Source organism: Canis lupus, chromosome 13 (genome assembly GCF_011100685.1).
Source record: "Canis lupus familiaris isolate Mischka breed German Shepherd chromosome 13, alternate assembly UU_Cfam_GSD_1.0, whole genome shotgun sequence".
Classification (NCBI taxonomy): Eukaryota; Metazoa; Chordata; class Mammalia; order Carnivora; family Canidae; genus Canis; species Canis lupus.
The window spans coordinates 12979117-13005610 of NC_049234.1; the positions used below are offsets into that span (position 1 = coordinate 12979117).

A 26494-nucleotide genomic window follows, 5' to 3' on the forward strand; every position below is an offset into this window, starting at 1 on the left:
TTGAGTGTTTCACAAAAGTTGAACAAATATAGGCTTATGCTCTCAAGAGTTGACCTACCAATAAAACCTAAACACATTTACTGAAATGCCTTTTTAAATGCCCATAGAAATAGTCATGAAATTACTGAACCTGCAAATTTTAATTGAGAGTTTGTTGATCTTTCCAGATAGTTAAGATAGCACAGTAATTGGAACCTAGAAGCATGCAGAAAACCACCTTAACCTGAAGCAAAGAGATTCAAATAAAGGATTCTTAAGCCACTCTGGACAAGATATAGAAATATGCTTATGTCATAACATTTAACCAATAATGTAACTACTAATTGCAAAATCTATAATAGGCTGTCACAAAATGTGGCTCTAAAAGAAAGACAGAATTACAACCTCTATACCATAAGCTATATGAGAAAGAGTGCTGGTATTCTGGGGCAGACATCTATCTGCTGTTCCTAAGGAGACTGAAGCCACTATAAACAAAATATCACAAAGCAACAGTGACAATAGTGCCATTCTGCTATATAAATTCTATCTGTACAAGACAATAATATTTATGTGAGCTAAGTATCAGTCTTGTTTTTGCTGGAAGGCACTAGCAATAGATTTTCTCTGGAATTGAGGAAAGAAAATCTCATTCCCTGCTTTTTTAATATTAGAAGCAGATATTTCCATGAAGAGTGACCCTAAAGCTTCTTTGAGCTACCATTGAAGTCATAATGTTTGGGAACTTCACATTCATTAACTAGAGCCACAGTATAGTACAATAATTAAAAGTGACTCCAGGGGCATCTGGGTGACTCAGTGGTTGAGCATCTGCCTTTGGCTCAGGTCGTGATCCCGGGGTCCTGGGATCCAGTCCCGCATCAGGTTCCCCATAGGGAGCCTGCTTCTCCCTCTGCCTATCTCTGCCTCTCTGTGTGTCTCTCATGAATAAATAGACAAAATTGTTAAAAAAATCTTTAAAAAAAGTGAATCTAGAGTCAGAATATGTGGGTTCTCACCTGGGTTCTACCTATGTGATCTCAAGTAAGTTATTAATCTCATATGTCTTTACATATAAAATAAGGGTAATTATAGTACCGAATTTGTGGTTGTTGTGAGGATTAATGTGTAATGGATTTGGAACAAAGCCATGTACCTGGTAAACACTCAACAAATGATATCTACTATTGCATCATTTTATCCTCATGTATAAGTATTTTTTAGCATTCCTATTTTAAAGATATAGATGCATATGGCAGCAACATACACAGTTTGAAAATGCTTGCTATGTATGTTCCTACTGCACAGTGCTCCTATCCTATAAAATGAATAATCCATAGATATTTAATAAATGCTTGAATTTAGAGCATTGGTTTCATGAGTTATGGCACTGTCAAGTGGTCAAGCCATCCCTCAGCAGCAGTGCAATAGCTAAGGGTCATACAAGGTCACAAGGGCCACTTCCGCATCTAGAAGGTTGGCTTGCCACTATTCCATAGATTGGGCTGTTAAGGAGACGGCATGCCAAAATGGCTTCAGATCATTACTCACAGAGACAGGAAATACAGGATTAGCATAATATCATCTTCTTGTATGACTTATCCGAGGGTATGACATCAAACCAAAGAGGCCAGATGACAGATGGCATGAGTTTTAGGTCACTCTGCCATTGATGAGCCAACTTTAAATTAGGGCCAGGTGGTTATAAAGGCTTATACAGGAGCTTGCAAATGTACTTTAAGAGGGAAGCAGTAAAAAAAAAAAAAATTATAAATATAAATAAATAAATAAATAAAAAAGAGGAAAGCAGTAATAAGTCCTGGCTCAAATGAAACTGGGGAGATAAATGAGAAATGGCCCAGTGGCAGCTCTTCACAGGCCTGCTTATCTATCCTTATTCCTGAAAGACCCTCAGGACATTCAGCCAAGAGTCAGGTCAGACTACAGACCTCACCTACATGACCCAGATGAAAATGTGTAAGGTCATCAGGGTACCCACTACCCAGAACTGTTTTTCTTGTAGGCTTGTTTTCTTAAAAAAAAAAAAAAAATAGTAATACATGTGTAAAATTTGACAACAAAACAATATAGATTAGGTGTAGGGTGAGGAGTATATTGACAATAACATAAAAACTTGGTCTTCCATGTTCTAGAACAAGGAAGGATATATTGATTTAGGATTTTTTTTCTTTTTCAGGCAAAACATTAACACTTGGGTTATAATAGAAGTCAGATGATTTTATTTTTTTCACACTAAAAAAAAAAAAAAAGACCTTTCTAAACATGCATACTTCTGGCCTAGGCCATTAATAAAACAGAGTTAGGAGGAATATGAATTGGCGTTTAAAGCACAAGTATAGTCTTTGCAATTTGGGGTTAGATTATGTGTAAATATGCTGGGAAGAAAACAACCTGTAATAGCTAAAAATATTCAGGCTCATTAGTAAAGCACATAGCAGTTTTAAATCAGTAATTATCCCACTGAATAAAGAGTCTCTTTTTTTGTTGTTGTTTAAAAGGGACACACTCTGCATTGATCCTTGAAGGTTGAAAACTAAAAATGTCACAATATATTAAACAAATCCAACGGCCAGGAAATATGTAGGTAATCTATCCTTTCCCTGGCTTTCTATGAGTCAAATCCTGGGACCATTACATTGACCAGCTGATTTCAATGATTATGATTTTTACCATGTAAATGTAACCCGAGGATTCCTTTCTCCTCCAAATCTTCAGAATAAATAAATGAGGTGTGGAGAAGGGAGTCACTAAAAAAACAGTGTCTGCTTTCAGCTCAGGGCATGATCCAGGGTCCTGCTTCTCCCTCTCCCTATGTCTCTTTGCCTCTGTCTTTGTGAAAGAAAGAAGCCTGATATCTATCAGCTCTCTATTCTAACTCTGCCTCTGAGGCTGACATATATAAAAATACCTGATAAAATTGAGGGGTCCTACTTATGGCCCAACTTCAGGGGGATCTGAACAAGAATTTAACATGAGGTTAGGAGAAGATAGGACCTGAGCAGTATACCAGATTGGGGCACTCACTACTGCTGCAGCTGCTGAAACCCATCTGGCCTCAGCCACCTTGGAGCAATGGGTTCACCTTGGATAAAGTAGTTCCTTGTGAACCTGGGGTGACTTCTGACAAAGAACTCTAACACTTAGGGTTCAGCCAGATTATCTGTAAAATACTTCTGGCAGAAGTATTTTACAGTCATACACAAAGGTAAGAGTCATACACAGAGGTAATCACTGTCTTCCCTTTCAAAGAAGAGAATTTCTCAGAAACAAATGGTTCAGTTTTTGAAGACTTTGGGTTTAATTTTGGCCTCCCTCCACCTACTAAGAAGTTTAAAGGAGCAGCAGATACATGAGAACTTTAATTTACAGGAAAATTTTCATAGTCACACATGCACAGGCACAATATATACTTTTCTTTTGTTTGTTTTAAACGACATGCTTTTCACACAAGATTTTCTCACACTGACTTTATCCCCATTTCAATTACAAGAAGTGCTCAAGAGAACATTAGGGGGTAGGTAGTAAGTCAAAACTCACATCCAAATTCTCAGACTTGAAATTCCCAAGTCTTCATACAATGCCAGTTATTGATAAGCAGGATCATGAAGTGATTAAATAGTAGTAACCAGGAAAGTAGGGAAGGAAAGTAGCCAATGTATGGATTGAGGGTGACAAAAGGAAAAAGACCTCCTACCAAGAGAAAGTTAAGACTACTGAAGAAAGTGCTCTGGAGGGAGACAGAAGAATCCTCTAGGTTAAAAATGAACAAACAGTGTAAAGATACTTTTTCCTGCTTAAAATCATAACCCACAATGAGATTCAGATTATGAAAGAATGGCTATTGAGAGCAGAGGACTTTCACACTGTAAAGGAATCACCCAGGGAACCCCCATTTCCTACAGCTTTTAAGTTAACTCAATTTGAGAAGCAGCAATTAGAACAGAAATAGAAAGAGAACAAGAAATAGAAATATGATTAATAAGACAGAGTCAAGACAGAAGGCTTATATTTTAAGGATTGGTGTTGTGTCTTTAAAAAAAAAAAAAGGAGAAAAAAAAAGAGAAAGTACAACTTTTTTTGCAATCAGAATACCAGCAGGAATTATCCCAAGATTGATTTACTAATGGAGCTTAAATTTCAGGACGCTTTATGAGCACAGGTTCCTTCTAGGCTCTGCTTAATTTTACATTAGCAACTGCATTATTCTTCTTAGAAAAAGCTCCCAAAGATTTTGAACTCTATCCCCACGCCTAGATCTACTTCCAAAAGCAACTAGTCCAATCTGGACCATATTGAATTATAGACACAGATGATATGGATTGGCCACAGAATAAGGATCATAAGGAAAGATGGGGACTTGAACCTGAATGAAGAAGGCATTAACTAAAGTTACTCCTGGATGTAGATTTTTATCAATATCCTAGAGAGCAGTGTTAATACTGAACCGCTCTGTAATTATGCCTGCATATATTATGAGATAGATTCATGTTTAAGGTAACACTTGCAATCAATTTTTCTGGGGCTCAGTTCATTTCAAATAATTCTATTATTTATATGTCTATTTGATCAGATCATCTTTATATAAAAAGGCTGCTGAATCAAAGTGATTCAGAGGCCCTGGAATCAGATTGGGAGCTAGGATTTCTGATTCCTTATTGACTGCATGATATTTTATTTAACCTCCCTGTGCCTCAGCTTCTGAATCTACAAAGTGAGGATTATAATAGTGCCTACATAGGAATGCTGTGAGGATGACATATATGTGAAATCTTAGATGGATGCTTGGTGTGTTATTAAGTACTTAGGAGCTGATATTCATTTCATTGCTTTTTCTGCAGTCTTCTCAAGTACTGGCTGTTTTCTGACCTGTATTCCAGTGCCTGGAAGTGCAGTAGGATTGTTTAATTCTCATCATTGCTTACTCTTTCCCTCATCCTAGTCTTTGAATCACATATTATCAGAATGTGGGTCTCTTGTTGCAGTTATCCACTACTCCCTTCATCCCTGGACTGGATTTGAGCTCCTGATTTATTGTCACTCTTTCAAAACACAACTTCTGTCCTATTTCTTGGTGCTTTCAATATTTTTTCTTTTTTCTTTTCTTTTCTTTTCTCTTTCTTTCTTTCTTTCTTTCTTTCTTTCTTTCTTTCTTTCTTTCTTTCTTTCAAAGAGAGAATGCACATGTGTGGGCAGCGGGGTGGGGGTGGGAGGGCAAGGGGGAGGGTAAAAAGAGACAGTAGAGTGGGAGGAGAGTCTTAAACTGGCTCCAAGCTGAGCACGGAGCCTGAAGCGAGGCTCCATCATACGCCCCTGAGATGAAACCTGAGTTGAAATCAAGAGTTGGATGCTTCACTGACTGAGCCACCCAGGCTCCCCAACTTTCAATATTTTCTAATTCATTCACTCTCTCACTCTTTTATGACTATTTCATACTTTCATCTCTTCTCAAAGACATAGTGTCTTTCTCCTCCATCCTCCTGTCAGCTAAGTATCTTGCCTCCTACTTCACAGAAAACACTAATCAAAAGAACTTCTTATAAGTTTCTGCCAACATAGCACAACATAGCACCACATGACCCCATCTACTCTTGTCTGTGCTCACATTCCTTGCTTTTCTCCTGTGATCTGTCACTTGGGGTAGTCGTTTGTATTCCTAAGGTTTGTATATTTACAGCCCTACAGTATTCTTGCTTAGGCAACGACAGCGCTCTGCTAATTTGCCATCAATTTCCTATCCTCATTGGATCATTTTCATCAGCTTATACTGTATTGTATTTTTATCTTATAAAAAAACAACCTTCAATCATGGGATCAAGCATCATCCAAAATAGTGAGACATCGAGTACATTGAGTGCAACTAATAAGATATAAAATGATGTACAAGTATCTCCCATGAAGGACTATGGTGAAAAGAGAGAGAGGGAGGAAGAGAGAGTGAAAGAGAGGGAGTGGTTAGCCAGAAACTAAAGAGTCTTTGGACCTAACTTCTTGTTTACATGACAAACAGCAAAGGGATGGGGCAAGGGAGCTGGACACCAGTGGGAGAGTGGTGTAATTGAAAAGGTTAAATGAAACAAGGAAACAATTAGAATAATCCAGAACATGGAATACTTTACATGACAACTAGCTCAGTTTCTTAAAAAAAGTCATGTTACAGAAAAAAAAAAAAGAATAAAGAATTATAATGACCAAATATAAGCATGAAGCTTAGTTTCAATTTTAATTTTGGAAAAGAAATAACTATAAAAGACATTTGGGGAAAAACTGGGGGAAATTTGAAGGTGGGCTGGATCTTAAATGGTTCCAGCTATTATAATGGTATTACAATTATGTAGAGCAATGACCTCATTTTTAGAAATGCCTATTAAAATATTCTGGGGAGATATATCTGACATCTGCAATGTAATTTCAAATGTTGCAGAAAAATTAATATTAAGACAAATATGGCAAAATTTCAGCAATTGTTAAACTTTGGTGTTACCTATATGAACGTCTTATTCTTTCATATCTGGAGCATATTTGAACATTTTTATTATAAAAAATTTGAGGAGAAAAACTCTTGATCTAACCTTTCCCTCTAGCTACCTCTTCACTATACAGATCTTCTCAGGGAAACTCCTCAAGAGAGTTGTCCAGATTCACTCTGCAATTCCCCTCCCATTTTCTTGAACTTCACCTTAGCACTTTGCAGAAACTGCATTTGTCAAGTTCACCAAAGACTTCCACATTGTTATGTATATTTGCACCCCTCACCTTACTTTACCCTTGGGTCACATTTGGGGCAGGATTATTCCTTTCTCCTGAAACTCTTTCTTCCCTTAGCCTCTAGGACATCAGATCTCTATGTTTTTCTTCTACATTATAGACTTTCTCCATCTCTGTTAGTTTTAATCTGCCAGATTTCTAAACATTGGTGAGACCCAGGGTTTGGCTTCTTCTCAGTCTATATTTAGTTCCTTGCTTAATTTCATCCAAACTCATGGCTTTCAGTAGCATCTATAACACTGAAAACCTATAAATTTTTCTCAGCCTGGACCTCTCCCATGATTTCCAGATTGTGTATTCAGTTGGAATCTTCTTCTGGCTGGAGCCTGGAGACCATGCCACAGGAATAGTGGGTATTTCTCTTTATTCTCTCTCTGTGGTATACTCAAGAGGAGTTTGTCTCTTGGAATAGTCTGTGGTCTGGCTATGATATAAAAGCAGTAGAAGAGTATTTAAAAGAGATGTTCTGTGAATTCTGATCAGGAAGCCAAGAATCTGCCTCTGAATTGGAGATGTTATACTAAACTCATTCCAGGAATTGGTATCTTACTAGGCAATAACTGCTGTTGCATGTAACTTGAACAAATTAAGGAGGAGTTTATAACCAAACATTCTGGAGATCTCTAACACAAATAATCTTTGGTTCTTAAAACTGCCCCCTTCTCTCCAATTTTATTACTCTGCTCTATAAACTTATGTAAGGGGTACTAAAACACTTTCCTAATGGATTTCTCTCATTTCAGTAGAACAAACTCAAGTTAAGGAAGCCCAGATCTTTCATCCATATATATAAATATCTGAAAGATCTTGTACGATGTAAATTTGACTGTATTTTTCCTTTGCTTAAAACATTGTAATGGGTCTCATTTGCTCCTTAACATAGCATACAAGATTCTCAAACTCTGTCTGCCTCTCATTTTGTCCAGCCCTGGTCTGCTGCACAGGCAATGATGAATCTTGTTTTTAGCTTCAGGTTTCTTGAAGAGAGAGTAGCCTTCTAGTTTGGTTTGTATGCAAATGAATGAACTTAAGCTCATTCACACTGAATTCATAGAGCCTCTATAACAATGTCAGGCAATGAGCTTTGTGTTACCTTGGTCACACAGCTATCTAAGTGAAATAACAACTCTGTATTTCATTGCCCTTATCTGTGAAATGAAAGTGGTAATAATGCTTTTTTCTACATGATACTTGCTGAGATTGAATGGGTTAATACATGTGAATCACTTGGCACAGAGCCTGGCCATAATAAGAACTCAGTAAATCTAAACATTTAAAAAAATTAGATCTCTATTTTATAGATGAGACAGAAGGGTTAAATATCTAGTCCAACTTGCCACAACCAGTAAGTTGTAAAGCCATGATTTGATCCTAGGGTGTTTTTTTTCTCCCCCCAAGTCCAGACTTTGTACCATATGGAATATTACAGTGTGGCTACTTATTACCATATCAATTCTAATAAAGCATACATTCAAATTTCTGAACAAGAAAAATATGTGAAATAAGAATTATCTATCATCGTAGGAAATATGGCCTTCATGAATTGATTAAAAAGCAGAAAGAAGGAAGTGTTAGCTACATATTGATTACAGCTATAATTGAACTGGGACTCAGAAAAGAACTACGAAAAATCCATTCAGACCCAAAACATATTTGTAGACAAATTAATTTTACCTGTTTGACTTATGTTACATCCTTTGCCTAGGAGGTCATCTCTATCTTTTCTGCTTGGTAAAATCCAGCTCATTTTCACAAATATAGCACTTTTGAGAAGATGTTGTCTATCTTTCCAGGGAAAATAATAACAACTTATTCCCCTCTACTGTATTATGGATTTTATTTCTCATTCTCATTTCATGATGTATAATTAGTCTTAAGAATTTATTTCCACTTAAAATAGAGTAAGAGATCCTTATTGGGAAAGCATATGTTCTATATTTTTACCTTTAACAACCCAAATCAGTCAGTGCTTACTAAATATTCGTTGAATTGGATTAATTTTTGTTGGGTGATAGAATAAATAATATACCAAATCTATCAATGTGTGTGTGTGTGTGTGTGTGTGTGTGTGTATTTGGAGATTGAGGTGGGGCAGAGGGAGAGGGAAAGAATCTTAAGCAAGCTCCATGCTTGGCTCCATTTGGGGCTTAATCTCCTGACCCTGAGATCACAACCTGGGCCAAAATCGAGTCTGTTGCTTAACTGACTGAGCCACCCATGCACACCACCCCCACCATCAATGTGTTCTAATAAAATAATTGCTAATATCTTTCTTATGTCACCATTACTAGCATAGCATTCCAACCACTATTGTCATTGAAGCTAAGTTTGGTAAGCTTATGAATATAAATTTAGAGATGCCCAAAGCTAAGTTGTCAGATAATTTAATGACAAAAGAACCCTGATACATTAATATGAACAACAGTTATTTTGAGGAGTGGCAGAAACATATTGCTAAAGAAGAAAAAAATATATGTGTATTAGACATTAAGGTTTTTGGAAGCTTTCATTATTATATCATTACTTATGTACAAAGAAAAGAATAATTTTAATCCCATCTAGATCATATCATAGTATTTACTGAAATTTGTTTCTAGTTATTTTTATTAACATTTCTGTGGACAACACATGTAACTTGAATAATACATCTCTTCAAATTTGAGAATGAATTAAATATCATAGAAATACTTATCTTGAAAGTAAAGTAAACCAAACTCAAGGAAAACTTCCTTGGAAAATTCCATGATTTTATTTTATTTTATTTTATTTTATTTTTATTTTTTTTTTTTATGATTTTATTTTTAGCCCCCAAACCATTCTCTTTTTCCCTCTGAAGAAAATAAAAACAAGTGATGTTCACAGAATGGCAATATGACACTGTGTCATTATTGCAACTATGGAAAAATTCAAATGAAGAAAGTAAGAAGGAAAGAATTTGGACTTTGAGATTTGGAAGATAGATGAATCTACGTTTACTAGCTGTGACATAAAATGTGAAACACTTCGCCTCTCTGAGCATTACATTCTCAATATAGGAAGTGGAAATATTAATATCTACTTAATATGATTACTGTAAGGAGTAAATGAGAGAAAAACATCATAGTACCAGGCATGCTGCCATGTACATCATAAGCATTCAACAACATTATTTCTCTTCTCTCTCCATTATAGCTTGTGGCAGACTACTAAAAGGCTGACAATTTTTTAAAGATATGATTTCCATTTCTAGGGTATTTGATTTTGACTAACCAATAACTCATGGATCCCTTGTATTCATTAAGCCTCAGCAATCTGCATGTTGTCTTCATTTCTATTTAATTCTCTTTAGGTTTTTCTTTGTACATTTGTTGTTACTTTTATGAGAAAGGCATTGTGAGATCAAGAAATGGAATATAATCAAATGAAGCTAGGGGAGGGGATTAGAAAAAAGGGGGGAAAATATAGCAAAACATCATAGAGTCATTGATGGTACCCTCAAAATTGTACCCGAGGAAAAAAACTTGTAATGGCATGTTAGTGTTTTTCAAGATCTTAAGAAAATGTGGACTACAATGAACTGCACTATATTATTTTATTCATCAGCACATCTCAACTTTTTGTTTTAACCCCACACATCTAAGGGTAATACACAGCATCATTAGTGATCATGGTTGATTACTACAGTCATTTTGTTTCATGGGCAAGGGTGGTGGGGCTGGAGGTGGTTAAGAGAGGAGAGGCTCTTGGCAGGAGAATAGAGAGTTTTTCTGTTTTACAAAACTTACCAGATAGTTTTTATTTGTCTTCATATAGTAGGAAGAGGGCAGGGTATTTTTTAAACTATCATGGAGTGACATCAAAAAAATATGTTTTGGATGAATAAAGGAATTCGGATAAGGTGACATAGCCTAGACCATAAAACAAAGTTTTTTTTTTTTTTTTTTTTTTTTTAACTCAAATGCCAAGTAGAAAAAGATACAATTTGATTTTCCTTTTATAGATGTGGGCAACAATATGGTGAGTCTCTCTTTTTTTTTTTTTAAGATTTTATTTATTTATTCATGAGAGATACAGAGAGACAGAAACACAGAAATAGGGAGAAGCAGGCTCTTCTCAGGGACCCTGATGTGGGACTCAATCCCCAGATCTGGGATCATACCATGAGCCGAAGGCAGACACTCAACCATTGAGCTGCCCAGGTGTCCCTGGTGAGTCTCTTGTATAGTGGGTTCGCCCAGGCAAAAGACATCAAGTAGTTTTAGATACATGACTGCACATGTGGGAAATTATCTTACATTATCAGAAAAACAGAAAAAAATCTCTAAACAAATTAAAATTTCCTAGAAGAAACAAAACCCAGACTTTCTTTTAAAAAGTAGTGATCAGTTTCAGTTGAGATTCCAATTTTACAGGATTGGAAAAGGTTAATATTTTATACCTGCAGAACTCTGTAGCCAAGCATAATAAAACATCGAATACAAATTCAGAAAGGTATAGTAAAACACACGAAATAAAAACTATCCATCACTTTTTGAAACACAGTCTTTGCAGACTGATTAAAACACATGAAGAGAAAAATGGTACCTATGCATCGAGCGTACCAATAATTGAACTGGGATTCAGAGGGAGCTATTGAGAGTACTTGAGTACAATGCAGAGATGTAAAAAAAAAAAAAGGCTTATAGCCAGAAATTTAGTTTGTAGGAGGGTTAATAATCCCCTAACTCCTTTTCTCTAAAATACCTGCTTGAAGGGTAATATTTAAATTCTGCAAAAAACTTCCTAAAGCTCTAAGTTTATTTTTCTCTGTTTTCTCAGTAATTTACCTTGACATTTTTAAATGATTGCCAAGCCACTGTTTATTTAAATAAGCACACTCTCTCAAACCTGACTTATATGTCCCTTCTTGATTCTGGATTTAACTTATGATGCTTATTCTGTAACATTATATTATTTCCATGGCAACTGTCTTGGTATAATAAACAAAGGAAGATGACTTCAGCTGCTTTGTCCTGTGAAGGAGCTGGATTTGAGATTTGAAAGCTTGGGCTGAAAAGAAAACAGCTAAAAATAAAAAATAATGGTGAAAACAATGAAATTCATTTTATTGCATACCTCTGATTAGGGGGCAAATGCATTTACTCTGCAGAATAACCACAGCCCTACTCTCCTGGGCTTGTCCTAAATGTACCCCAGTTAGTGCCATGGAACTTCAGGCTGATTGGTTCCTTAGTACAATGCACTGTTCCTAATTGATAGTTCTAGTCTGTTCCACTGTTCTTTTGTCTGTTTTCAAAGCCCTAGGTACATTTGAGCATATCTTAGCTAAATGCATTACCAGATGACAAATAATAAAACCATTTATTAGGAATCAACCTCTGTACTAATGGCATGCATAATTTTTGCTATTATTTTCATTATGAGGCTGAAATGGGGAAAAAATCTATATACCATATACGCAAAACAAATAGATGTGGACTTTATAAAAACATAGAATTAGAGGTGATTTTAAAATCTATTTGCCTAATGTGACAATGACCTTTCCTCCCAGTTTCAAAAGGCTTTTAGGTACTCTCGGCCTATTGCAACTTCAATTAAATCCTACCCTCTCCTGAGACATGGCATCAAAATCTAATTCAGTTACAAGTAGCAATAACATTTAATTATCTCCTCCCGTTATCTACACTGCCAAATGATAGTATTTCCTGAGAGCCACAGATGTCACTGTTGTAAGCAAGAACCAGTTTAGGGATATGTACAGAATATTATCACACTGGCTTATTTAATGCTTTTATTCTTTATGGCTCATATTTACATATAGCAAAAAAATTGCTCCCAATCTAAACAGCTTCAAATAAAAATATTGTTAGTATATTCTCCTAGAGAAAATTACTTAACTTCCCTATGCCTCAGTGTCTTTATTCAAACCTCACAAGACCATGCCAGGTATATGGTAAACACAAAGCAAATATTAGCTTTTATTATTACCTCAGGTAAAATATTTCTTATCTGGTGCTAATACATACTAGGCGCAAGTCACCTTCTAATTAAGTAAAAATAAATTAAGGTAAAAACCAAAATTAGTCTGTCTAATGACAAAGTTGATGAATTTCATACTTTCTAGGCTAATATTAGTATTTATTTTTCTCAGAGCTCTCACCATCTCCTCTTTTTTTCCTTATGTTTCCCAATATGTCTAGGTTAAGTTTACTAGATACAGATGAAAGAATACTATGCTTGAGGTATTTCTGAACTTGAGCATATTCTCCACAAAACCAGGAAGAGATCACCAGAAGTTGCAAAGAAAGCAAGTTCGTTTGGTACTTTTGTGATTCTTTCTGGTAAAAGACCCTTCCTTTTGCAATTGCCTGAAGGACGTGACCCTGAGGCACAGATTCCAGTAAATCCTTCATTTCTAGCCCCTCTTCTATAACTCAACTCTCTCTAAAGAACAACTATCTTACCTTCTAACTTTCTAATTAGCAGGCAGATTTTGGCTTACAACAAGATTTATAGTCAGAGCATTAAGTAATATAAAGGAATGAAGTGTGTTTAAGAGTTTACAATTTTAAGTCCTCACAAAATTAAAAAATATATATATCCACAGAAATTTGAGACTGGAATAACACCGAAGATCATTTCAAAATCTTGTGGGTGTATCACCATTATGGGTAGATCACAATCTACTCTAATTAACAGGTTCATTATGATCATATGGCGAATTAACTTTATACTGTCTTATAAGGAATGAACACCTGTGACATGCCAAAGTTTGTGGTAGACACCCAAAGAGACAAAGATAAATAAGAGACAGGCTCCATCTTCAAGAGGCTCATGTATTCACTTGTCAACTACAGTATAATCAAATAAGCTTAGACACTTATTTATGAACAGACCAGTTGGATTATAAAAGGCTCCCTGGAGCAGCCCAGGTGGCTCAGCGGTTTGGTGCTACCTTCCGCCCAGGGCCTGATCCTGGAGACCTGGGATCGAGTCCCACATCAGGCTCCCAGTATGGAGCCTGCTTCTCCCTCTGCCTGTGTCTCTGCCTTTCTCTCTGTGTGTCTCTCATGAATGAATAAATAAAATCTTAAAAAAAATAAATAAAATAAAGGCTCCCTGTAAATCTGTTTATAAATCTGTTTATAAATCCCAAATGAATTAGAAAAGTTTAAGTTCACAATCCTCTAAACAGTTCTGTTAAATAGGACATGTGCACTGGTTCTTTGCATTCTTATGGTTGCTTAGTTTCTATAAGGCACATTTTTAAAATTTCTTTTCATTTTGTTGAAAAAAAATTGCGAGCTGTTCCCTTTCTTGAGCTCTAAATTTCACTACATTGGGGGAATGCTTTATTCCATATACACATACAAGACTCAACATTTCCTCATCCTTTTCAAGTTTTATAAAATAATCTTTTCTGTTTCTAGCATAATTATAAGCTCTCCTTAGTATTCTTCTTGGAAACTTTCATTATTTGTTGGTTGATTAACTTATTAAACTTGATGGATTGTGTGTTAATATCTGCACAGCAAATGAATTACCGACTAAAAACATGTGTGATGGCCCAGGCTATAATAGTAATTATAGCCCTTTATTTGTGTTAGGCTGAATACAGTACCTCTGAATTAGTACTTTGTTCATATAAATTAAAGTTTTAAGTTGAAAATGTAAAAAAATAAAGGAGCATTGGCTATTATATATTCATTTCTTTATCAACTCAACAAATTTACTGAAAGCTTTCTATATGCTAAACACCACTGTAGATAAAAAGGTAATTCAATATAGCATTATGAAACCTAGAAAAGGGAAATACAAAAAAAACTCATGAAACCTATCACAAGGACATCTAACACATACTTTGAAGGTCAAGGAGGCTTCAAATCAGAATGGAAAAATAAAGTGTGTCTGAAGAATAAACTGGTTAGGCCAATGAAGGGAGAGGTAAGATGGTCATATTCAGAATTTATTTTAAGGGCAATGGAGAGCAATGGAAGGATTTTAAGTAAGAGAGTGACATTGTCAAATTTCTATCATAGGAAATTCATTTTGAATCGACTGTTGGTTTGGGGAAGAGGGAGAAGAATCGATACTAGAGTCTGCTTGGGCTGTTACAATAATACAGGTAAGCAATGATAGATAATGGTGTCGATTAGGATAGTAGCAATGGAAGCTCAACAGATTAAAATACAAAGCCTGGTGATGTGATGAGCACTGGGTGGGCATTATATGCAACTGATAAATTACTGAGCACTACATCTGAAACTACGTATGTACTATATGTTGGATAATTTAATTTAAATTAAAAAAAATAAAGTGCAAAGAGTCTCCAGTTACTAAAGAACACTTTCAGTGCTTTCTCACTATACCCTTGCACTCACCTTCTTAGAGATAAATGATTTATTTGCTTATGCCAACACAAATGAAAGTTTGATTATTCACACGCATTAGAACCTCAACGGGTTTTTATCATTTTAAAGTGTAGAAAGTGCTTGGTATGTTTGGTAGTGGCATGTAGTGTTGTGTGGCTGTATTCTAGAATGCACACAGGAGAGTGACTATAGGAGATACTAAGGCCAACCTAAGAAAGGACTAAGGTATTTCAATTTTATGTAATAGGCGATGGGAAATCATGTAGTGATTTAATCAGGGAACAGAAATGGTCTGGTCTTTCTTAGGTTAACTGGGGTAAACAGACTTTAGAGTGAAATTTCAATGATATCCACTTCCTGGCATTTGTTTATGCTTCAGTGCAATTCCTCCCCCTGAGATAAGTGTGACCTGTAACCTGTTTCTCATTACTCCTGTGACTATATTTCACTATATAAAACTGAATCTTGCTAGTGACCCTCTACAGGGACTCTCCTTGTTGACTTGATGAAGTGGTTATGTTGGAAGAGGGCACATGCAAGGGATTGTAGATGGTCTCTAGGAACTGCACAAAGAACTAAAGCTCTCATTCCTATACCTACAAGGAACGAATTACATTCAGTAACCTTGTGCATTTGGAAGAGGGTCCAGAACCTCAGGTGAGAACTCAGTCAACACCTTGACTGCTGCTCTTGAGACCCTAAGAAGAGGACCTAGTTTAGCTGTGCCAAGACTCCTCACCCACAGGAACTTGAGAAAGTAAATGTGTTGTTTTAAGCTACCATGGATTCATGGTAATTTGTTACTTATTAATAAAAAATATATAACTGGCAATGCTACTGAAGAACATAGATGGAATTTGGAAGAAGAAAGGAGATAGATACAGTGGAATTATACATGTAATAGCTTAGATGTGAGCATTGGAATTAAAAAAGAGTTGGAATATTTTTCTTGTTCCTTATCAAGTTAGGCAATTAATTTAGCTACTTTATAAATGGAAGAATAATATTCTCTCAAATGGTTCTTAAAAGGAATATGTGAAAGAAGAAAATATATATAGTTCAGCAAAATGCCTAGCACACATTATTATCATTGTGTTATTATGTTCATTTGCATGAGGACCAATGAGACCTAGATTAGCATAATGATAATGAAAACAGAAATGGTGGTAAGTCTGATCACCATGCTATAGGTGGTATGCCTTAGTGACTATTCCAATATGGATAGAGAGAAAGAGAGGGGGCTGATGAAAGATGACACAATTTCTAGCTTGGATGACTGGCTGAGAATGATGCAATAATTGAAATAAAGAGTGCAGAAGGAAGGGCTGATTTGGCTGAGGAGATAATGAGTTCTGTTTGGCATGTGAAGCCGACTTGCTTGTAGGAGGACATCCATATGGAGAGGTCCAGTGTACAGCTGGGAATGCAGACTTGGTACTCAGAAGAGATCTGGGTATCTGGAAGGTTTTGGAGAGGTTTTATGTTATCCAGAAATTACATCAGTGTTCACACATACACGCCACCCTAATATTCTTTCTGTAAAAACATGAGAAATTTTTTATCTTAGAAATAAATAAATTATGTGGTACTTTAATAAGCAGAGCCATGATTTAAAAAAAAAATAGAGAATAGGTAAAGAATTTTTTCTTTCCTTAGAGCTGAATGACTAGTAGGTTCTCAAATGCAAAGAAAATATTTAACTTGACTAAGCTTGGTCAGTCTGTTGTAAAGGTTAACAAATCCTGGGCCCAGAGCCACATCCAGCTTGTTGCCTGCTTTTGTAAATAAAGTTCTACTGGAACACAGATACACCTGTTCATTCGTATTTATTGTTGCTTTCAGGACGCAATGGGAGCATTTAGCAGTTTTGACTACAAGTTGTAAATCCCAAAATATTTACTGCCTGGCACTTTGCTCATTCCTGGTCTGTTCTATTAAAAAAAAAACAAAAAAAAAAAAACAAAAAAAAACCTAATATTCCAAAATAACGCATCAGTAAATAAAATAATAAAGAAATTTCACCTGGAATATAACAGCACTGGTCTAAAAGGTTCAAGACTCAGTTTCTGGCATAACCTTCCATTAATTACTTATAATCTTTCCAAGCAGCATTTTCTCAGCTGTTAAATAGCATTAATACCTTCTTGGCTTACTTTGTAAGGTCACAAGCAAAAAGTTCAAAAACAAACAGAGAAACAGATATAAGTTAAAATTATGGATTTTTACATTGTCAAATCAAAAGACCAATGTGCCCAATCATAATTATACAAGAAAAATATAAATATGCATTTATATTTATTAGAGCACTTGTCCATCTAATATTTTCTGTTATTTTTAATATAAATATTTGGGTTGAATAGAACTCATACTGGCACCATTCTTTCTAAAAAAGAGAAGTATAGGAAATGAAGGCATTTGCTTAGAAGCAGTCAGCTAATTAATGTTAGCATCTGAAAGCAAGGCAGGTCTCTTAATATTAATTTGCTTTCTACAAGGCTATATATCTACAATCCTGACAAACTTGATAAATCAATCATATTTGATACATATATATGGGTATCTGATGTAAATAATTTTAGCATAGTGAGCTTGGAGACTGACATGAAATAGAATTTGCTCAAAGATAAACTACTTCACATGCATTTTAATCTTTTAATTTTTTTAAATTTTTATATTTTTAATGTTAAGATTGTTCTAAATTAACAGAGTTGTTACAGTGATAGTACAGAGGTCCCATATATGCTGCACCCTATTTCCCATATTGTTAACATTCATTTTTTAACTAAGTAACAATCAGTATCTATCATCTAAAAAGTGAGAAAAGAGAAAAATGTGTAGATGTATAATACAGAGTTATCAGTTTTCTCATTTGATTTATGATTCAAGAAAGATGTTGTTACTTGTCCAAGGTCATATAAAAAATCAATGACACATAAAATTAGAAATAGAAGTAAGATGTGTTAAATGGGGAACTATGAGGATGAATGAATGAATGTTTTTAAAATGATTTCAAAATGTGTGGACTCCTGACTAAAGATAAATCATTACTAACACTGAACTTGCTAATCTACTTTCCAAAACAATATGTTCTTTCATTAACTTCTTGTTTATTTGCAACATGACCTGGCATGATTTCTGGCATATAGGCGGACTATGGATATGCAAGTTTTTTCTTGATCTAGAAGGACGGCAATGGGAATGCCAATGTTTTTTTGTAATGTGAACTTTAGTAAAGAAAGTAAAAAACAGGCCAGTGTTTCTTATTTTCAAAGTAATCAATTCTCTTTTACTTTTTTTTTTTTTTTTAATTTGGTCACTTATGAAGATGACCAGATTATCTATTTCCATAGAAACATGGCTCTCCAGGATTATCACTTAAATATAAAATATCTTTACTGAAATATAATTTTATCTGTTGATTATTTTTATCTTTTCTAAATTGTAAAACATAATTATAGGTATGTGTTGGTTTTTAAGATAAAATTTTCACCTTGATAATTAAGTCATAAATAAGATATGTATGAAATACATAGCTACTGATAGCACATTAAACTTTTCATCTCCTCCATCTCTTCTGTTTCCTCTCCTGCTGGTTGGTAAAAATCAATCCTTGCAACTCTTGCCATGATGGTCCTTAGGATAACTGGATATATGTCGACAGAAAGAGTTGCAGGTACAAGAAAAAGAGACTGAGGTTTATTGAAAGAGTGTCATGTGTTGAGCAGTGCATTGGGTGATTTACATGTCTTTCACTGCTTAGAGCTATATGCTATCTTGCACCATAGATATGATTATCCATATTTTACATTTGAGAAAGGTTGGCAGGAAAGATATCTGAACAACTTCCCAAAGGTCACCTGAAGAAAAGCTGGAGTATAAATATTAACCATAGGCCTGTAATGGAGGCCACCTCTTGGGGAGAAAAATCCCTGTTTCTCAGCTTTATGCTTTCAGTTTCTATCCAGATTCTTCTCTTGCTCTACAAATTTCCCTGCAGTTAAGTAATCCCTGATAAATGGGTCATGTTCAAAGAAGTTTCCTCCGATTAAAATAGAGGACAACATAAGGAGTCTCTGAAGCCATGTATCAACTATAATTAAGACCAGATTTCCTCCCAACTTGATTGTCCAAAGACAACAGTGTGCTTTTTTGAATGGTGCACAAGCCTGGGACTCAGAGCATTGTGACAGACATGGCTCTGCTCCTAAGTTTGAATTTTTTAATAGACAACAGTGTGCTTTTTTGAATGGTGCACAAGCCTGGGACTCAGAGCATTGTGAGAGTAATGGCTCTGCTCCTAAATTTGCATTTTTTATAGACATCATAACTTCACTGATAAAACAGTTATGCTAAGTCTGCTTTCACAGCACTGATGAGTTTTTGGAATAAGACAATACATGATAAAATCCTTTATAGATTGTAAAGACCATATTACGGTGTTATTATATTTTAATCATTTAATAGGTAGTGTAAAATATCACTTTAAAAACATAAATGCAGAGGTTACTCGGAAAAGTTATTTAAATGAAAATGTTATTTATTACTTATGTACCATCCAGAATTAAGATAATTTTCATCAGATTCTACCAACATAAACCGAAAGACACCAAACAATTTATATACTAAACAGAGTCAAAATTAAACTTATATAAACAAAAAGTTTCTGTAATTAGTTCTGAATATGAATTGTCTTACTGTCCAGAGTCAGATATCGTCTTATATAACCAATGTAAGAACCTAGGTATACATAAGTCATTTTAGTAAATGTTAGTATTAGCTTTCCACATGACAGAAAATTTAAAACCTCATCTATGGTTTATTCTGGGAATGTATCCATCGTTTGCAAACTTGTGCCAGGGAAAGACCATCTAGATTCCAAAAATCTGAAACAGAAGCAAACTTTTGGAATACAATCTACTTCTAATTTGGCCACTATCTATAACATAAGCTTTCTATGAAGTTGGTAACGCCAAAGACTAAATAATGGTTTTTAAGCCAGTATGGATAAGGGAATTGGCATGCGAGATACATAAAGTTAAAAGTACAAGAAAATCTAAAAAGAAATAAAAACTGTTCAAATAAACTAGCATTGCTAAAATTGGGTCTGTTCATATGAATACTTACAAATAATTTGCATTTTAGACTAAAGAATGTGAACTTTGAAAAGATAACAAAATAAGAAATATGTATATATGCATATATGTAACCAGGAATACAAAAAGGAATACATTTGTTTTAATGCATAGGCAGAGTAGTAAGGTTTAAAGAAAACTGGAGAAGTAAAAATTTTAAAAGTCATTCTATTTGAAATAATGTTTCTTTGCATCTGGTCACTTAAATGTATACCTACAGTAGAATTTATTAAAGTCAGTAGGTTTAATTGTAAATTTCAATAAGCTTAAACACAAGCACAGCTAATTTGAAAATGTGGAGAAAAATCCCATGGCAATAATTTGCTTTCTAAATTTGTCTACAGGGTGATTTTATTTTATCCTTCCCATTAAAGATTTAGAAACAAATAAACCTAGTCTCAAAGAAATACGATAGTAAAACAAAAATTAATTTAAAAGTTTTTTTTTTTTTGCCAAGTCAGAGTTTTGTAAATCTATTAAAATTTTTCATAAATATGAACTAAACCTTAAAAATCTACGTGCAAACAATTTCTTAAAGTGTGTAATTCCTGGTGTGTATTTGATGCTTTGAGAGAAAATATTAACTCTGACCTAGAGTCCTCATAGAGTCCTTCAAGATTCACCTTCCTCTAGACCTTTTTGAGATAAAACCCTCTAGTGAGAAAAAGCTGCATTTTAGAATATGAAAAACTTCATACAAATCATGGTTCTGTCACTTACAACCTTGATGATCTTGGGCAAGTTATTTCAAATCTCTAAGGCTCAGATTCTTCTGATGAAAAATGGTGGCGGTGGAGGAAGAGTGGGTAGTAGGATAATAACAACAGGATTATAGTAAGGATTAAATGAGATAACTATATATGAAAGAGCCAAGTAGACCCTCATAAATGTTAGTGTTTTATGAAATGGAATTCATTCCCTACTATAGCTGGTTTTATAAACTAAATTGATAGGCTGGGTAGATACCAGATTATATTTATTATGAGTTATAATAACATCTAAATTCTGAATCCTTTCTATATTCCAGAAATTATATTAGGTGTCTGACTGGCATGGCTAATCTCTTTTAATCCTCCTAACTAACTCATAACAATGAACTAGCTACTACTGTTATAACCGATTTACAGATGGAAAAAATGAAGTTTAGAAAAATGAATTAACCCAATATCAAATGACTACCATCTAAACTCGGACATTCAATAGCCTTCACTTGGATTATTCCCAAGATTCTCATTAACTAGTCTTTGAAAATATGCACAACAAGCAAAAATGGAAAGGGGGCAACTCAGGTAAAGGGAGGGATTCAAAACCTGGATACAGCAGGAAAAAAAAAAAAAAAAAAAACAGAAAACAAAAAACAAAACAACAAAAAACCCAGAGAAATTGCATTCTATGTAGCTTCCTGAAAAAGATGCTCTGAGAGTGTGACTGCTCATCACCTTCCAACTTCAAGCCTCTGTGGTTGCTTGTGCTATTTCTATAAAAGCCTAGGATTTTAAAAAGAAATTTCATCTGTTATATATCATCCTGTCTGTTATATAACCCACAGAGGCTGTGAAAACAATCTCATCACTATAAAAGTCTTCAGACCCACATTAACCTGGAAGATCATAATTTTTTTACTTGATTTGGGGATCCACCAGAATATCCACATTTTATACCCTGGATAATATATTAGTAAGTCACAGAGGGCATCCTGCTCGTTCTAAATTTCATCTGTAGGCATTTTGCCTCCATAGAAATGACAAGGTCTTGAACCACAGATCAAATCTCTAACAATTTTCCTGATTTTGTAGCATATTAAACTTACATAGATCTGTGACCTACAATTACATTTACAATTAAAGTAAATTCAAATTAAGTGCTTTTGAGAGATTCAACAGCTTTATAAAATAATTATAAAATGACCATTTGTATCTTCTTCTGTCATATAAACAAGTACTGACAACCACTAAATGGCTAATGACCTGAAGAAATTTTTGTCTCCTTATCTCCTACTTTAAATAGGAAATGACTTAAGTCTTAATCGAAAATCCTTCATTTTCCCTACAGAATTTTACTTTATTTTTCTTTTTTATCAGTTAAGTTTCCAAAGACCGGGATGGTGATTCTAAACTTTCAATACTTTAATTATTGTTATTCTTTATTTCACAACATAAAATGAATTGCCATCTTAATTCATCTATCATAATAGGTCCATATATTGATTATATACATTGAGTCAATACATGACTTGATAGCCTTTAAATTATCTATTATTTATTTGACACATTTGCCTTCATAGTCATCTTTCATGAATGTGAATCCTAAATTATAAATTATTGCCAAATCTTCTGTCATAAGTCATGGGAAATCATCATCAGTAGAATATAAGAAGGTAATTTTCTGTAAACTCAGAAAATGTGATTATCTATCTAACTATTTTTATATCACCTATTTATATATCTATTGATTCCTTATCCCTGTCATCTGAAAACAAATTTAGAAGCATGGTTACTTAAATGGAGCAGTTGAGAAGTTAATTGAGGTACACCAGATTGCCAAGTGAAAAAAAAAATTGAACTAACTAATACAAAATAAATGAAGAAATTCAACAGATTATAAAAGAACAAAGGGTGTATAACCATGCAACTCCATGGACAGTGACTACACATACAAGCAAATGAAAGCAGCTGACCACGTACCCACACACCTTGGCAGAGGTGCACTCCACACTCGTCGGCCACCACCAAGACAGGTGATCTCGGATGTCCCTTCCAGTCTGTAACCTGATGAGCACGAGAAGGTCAGAGTGTCACCAACCCCAAAGTTGAACCCGATTCGGTTACCATATTGAGGAATTCCAGGATCTTCACAAGGTTCGAGGTTATATTCTGTAAATTAGATGGAGAGGAGGACAAAGAAAATGATAGTATTCATTTTTAAGGGAACATTGCTATTGTTTGCAGACTGGATGCTATTGGGCTCAGTCAGACATTTAAAAAATGATGTTGTGTGTAATTATGGAAACATGCTAATGACACACATACTTTTCTTCTTTTGTGAAAGATCGAATAGCTTGATAAGTACTTTTATGTGTGAAATTCAATACAGATGAGAAAATGTCACCTTCTGAGTGATAAATTGAGAATTTAGCTATTTATCTCATATTCTTTCTTCTGCATTAGAAACATTTCCATTTCACCGATTTTGACTTATAATAATAGCATAATAGATGCATATTTTCAAACACAAAATAACATTTGGGATGAAATCATTAGCACTTTTGAAATGCATTTTACTTAATGGTTTTAATCTAAATGACAAAGGCTCTTATGTCTCTCCTCTACAAGGAGTTCAATTAATCCATATTCTGAAAAACACAGAACTTCAAAGGCAATGGTTTATGTAAGACTGAAGTGCCCACACACTGAAAATTGTTACTTTATAGATTTATACAAGAAAATTTCCCTAAGCAATGAATGAGCACCATGAAAATAAACAGCTAAACACTCTTCAGGGTATAAGAGAGTAGAGTTGATTAAACAACAATATTATAATTTATATAGCATCCTAAGAAGAAGTAGCTTTGTTAAAACTATTTCCAGAGCATGTACTTACCTTGTAATTGCAATGGAGAACAAAAGGAATTGTTCCATGTTGATGAGCTATTATTTTTATTGTTTAAAAAATTTATTTGGACATACTTTTAAACTTCTAGGTTAAAATCGATTATGCTCATGTGCTATATTATTTTAGAAGACAAGTATTTCCATGCAAATATAGAGCAAGAACTGAAAACAAGGTTAGCTTTTGTCTGATTTTATATATACATTAAAATCATATAGAAATAAATATATATAATTATAATATTACACTTTTAATGTTAGCAAGTGGACATAAGATTTACTTATTAATTTGTTTCTGTGTTAAGAAGTAACTACTGGCCTCATTATTCCATTCAACTAGAAAGTAGAACTACCGGATAGAAAAACTTCTGTTTTTTTTATAGAAAAATATTTATTCACTTTAATTTTATAAAGTTTTCCCTCTGGAATCCAAATTATGTTTTCTCTAGATGAGGTTATTCTAGAATAGAGGGATAACTACATTAATTTTTTTCTATATCATTTATTTCCAAAGTACTAAATTAAATTTATCTTAACCTTGGCCTGTAAATTATGTCTTTTCCAAGAGACATAAAATTAGAACATCACTGTCCCATGTTCATTTGAGTTTAATTAAAATTTTAAAACATATCTTTTCCTTTTTTACAGATTTTATTTATTTATTCATGAGAGACACAGAGATAGAGAGAGGCAGAGAGAGAAGCAGGCTCCATGCAGGGAGCCTGATGTAGGACTCGATCCTAGGACTTCAGGATCACACCCTGAGCCAAAGGCAGACACTTAACCACTGAGCCACCCAGACATCCCTAAAATATATCATTAAATTTCTATTTTAAGTTCATGAAGCATTTTAGCTAGTTTTGCCCTGTTACTTAGAGTAGACTTTTAGGAAAGTCATTTATATTTTGCTTTTGTATAAAGGTTCCCTTTAATACTACCATAGACAATCTTCAAGATATTCACACTTTCCTTAACATTGGTTGACAGATATTTATTTGCTTTTTAAAATCATTTCTGTTATTTTTCCCTTTCTTTTTTTATACTATAAAAACAGACTTTTAAAATTTATTTTCTTACCAGAGAATGTAATATTGAATCCTTCATATGATATTGAAAAATCAGAAATGAAGCGCAATTGAGCTCTGAAATTTCCATAGAGACCAGCATTGATTGTTGAAGGAAGTTCTGAACCAGTAAGGCGTGCCAGTGGTTGGGTAAAACTACCATTCTCTGTGATCAGTAAATAGTCATGATGGTCTTCCAAATGGAAGGTGTGAAAGTTGAACTGTACACCTATTGAGAAAAGAAGAAAATTAGACTCAAAAAGTATATCTGTAAGACACAGAGAGATACCAAAGTAACTGAAGCCAGGACTCTTCTTGTAATTAAATTCTCTGGAAATGAAAAGTACTGCTATGAAATACTCCAGGTGTGTCATCTAATAAAATCTTTTTTTTCCCCCTGTAGCTTATAAGACATGTAGCGAGTCATATTTTGGAAACCAAAGCCTGAAAAGATATCACTTGAGTTTTCAGAAAATTTTGAGGAAAATTCATATGCTTTATTTATAATAGTAGTGCAGCTTTCTGGCAAATACTTTACATGCCTCCTTCATTTCCTTCTGCAATATTCTCAAACAATAAACAGTGTTTAGTAATACAACACCCAACTTCCACAAATGCTTAATTGCAGAAGAGAAATGTAGAGTAGGCATAGGAAGGAACTGTTTGTTAAGTGAATATAGTTTTTATTTCTTTTTCACATGCTTCAACCTGTGTACATCATATACTGAAATTTCACAAAGTAAACTTATCTTTGCAAATATAATCTGAAACGATAGACACAACATTACTGACAGCAGAACCTCTTCCATGAAACTTTCTCTCACTTCAGTTTGACAAAAGTAACTACTCACTTAACTTCTAGAGACACAGGCTAATTTTGCTACCTTATATAAATGGTTTGTAGTTTTATATAATGGATTCATATAATACATACTCCTTTGTTGAGTTTTACTCAACATTAGGTATGTGAGATTTATCTCTGTTTCTGTGTGTGGTTGTGAATTGTTTATTTCAGTGATGTATACCATGGCATTTCATTTTGCAAAAACACTGCATTCATGTATCTGTTCAACATTTGACAATCACTTAAGTACTTTGTGTTTTAGCCTGAATGTAGATGGTGCCATGATTATTCAAGTATGTCTTTTGAAGAATATATATTTCTGTTGGGGAATAATCTAGGAGTGGAATTACTGGGTCATTATCCCTTAGGGGTCATTAATAGCAGCTTTAATAGACTGCTTTACAAAGTGGCTGTGCCAATTTATATTTCCATTGCCATATCTAGTTGCTTTATACCTTTGTCAATGCTTGAGTTTTTTGTTTTTTTTTTTCATTTATTCTATTCTGGTGAGTGTGGTGTGGCATTGCATTGTGGTCTCACATGAGTTTTTTTTTTTTTTCACATGAGTTTTTGATGTTGTCTAGAACAGATATTAAAGACTAAAGATTATACACACATATGCACACACCACTCATACTTTGGGCAAGGTATTAAGTGAAGTAAGAGATGACTATCACATTCACCTTTCCCTTGAAGTGTTTTCTTTTTTTACATTAAACAAAAAAAGATT

The 26494-nt window shown here is 34.3% G+C and overlaps 1 protein-coding gene across 2 annotated transcripts in view; it reads right to left on the bottom strand.

Annotated features, from left to right (window-relative positions):
- The window catches only part of CSMD3 (CUB and Sushi multiple domains 3), a 1311859-nt gene that overhangs the window by 342955 nt on the left and 942410 nt on the right, over nt 1-26494 (bottom strand). For both annotated transcript variants that reach the window (XM_038555367.1, XM_038555366.1), the window contains 2 exons: nt 24934-25149; nt 22933-23121 (listed from right to left, as the gene is read on the bottom strand). In XM_038555367.1, coding sequence (XP_038411295.1) covers nt 22933-23121; nt 24934-25149 — 405 coding nt within the window. The remainder of the gene's footprint in view (nt 1-22932; nt 23122-24933; nt 25150-26494) is intronic.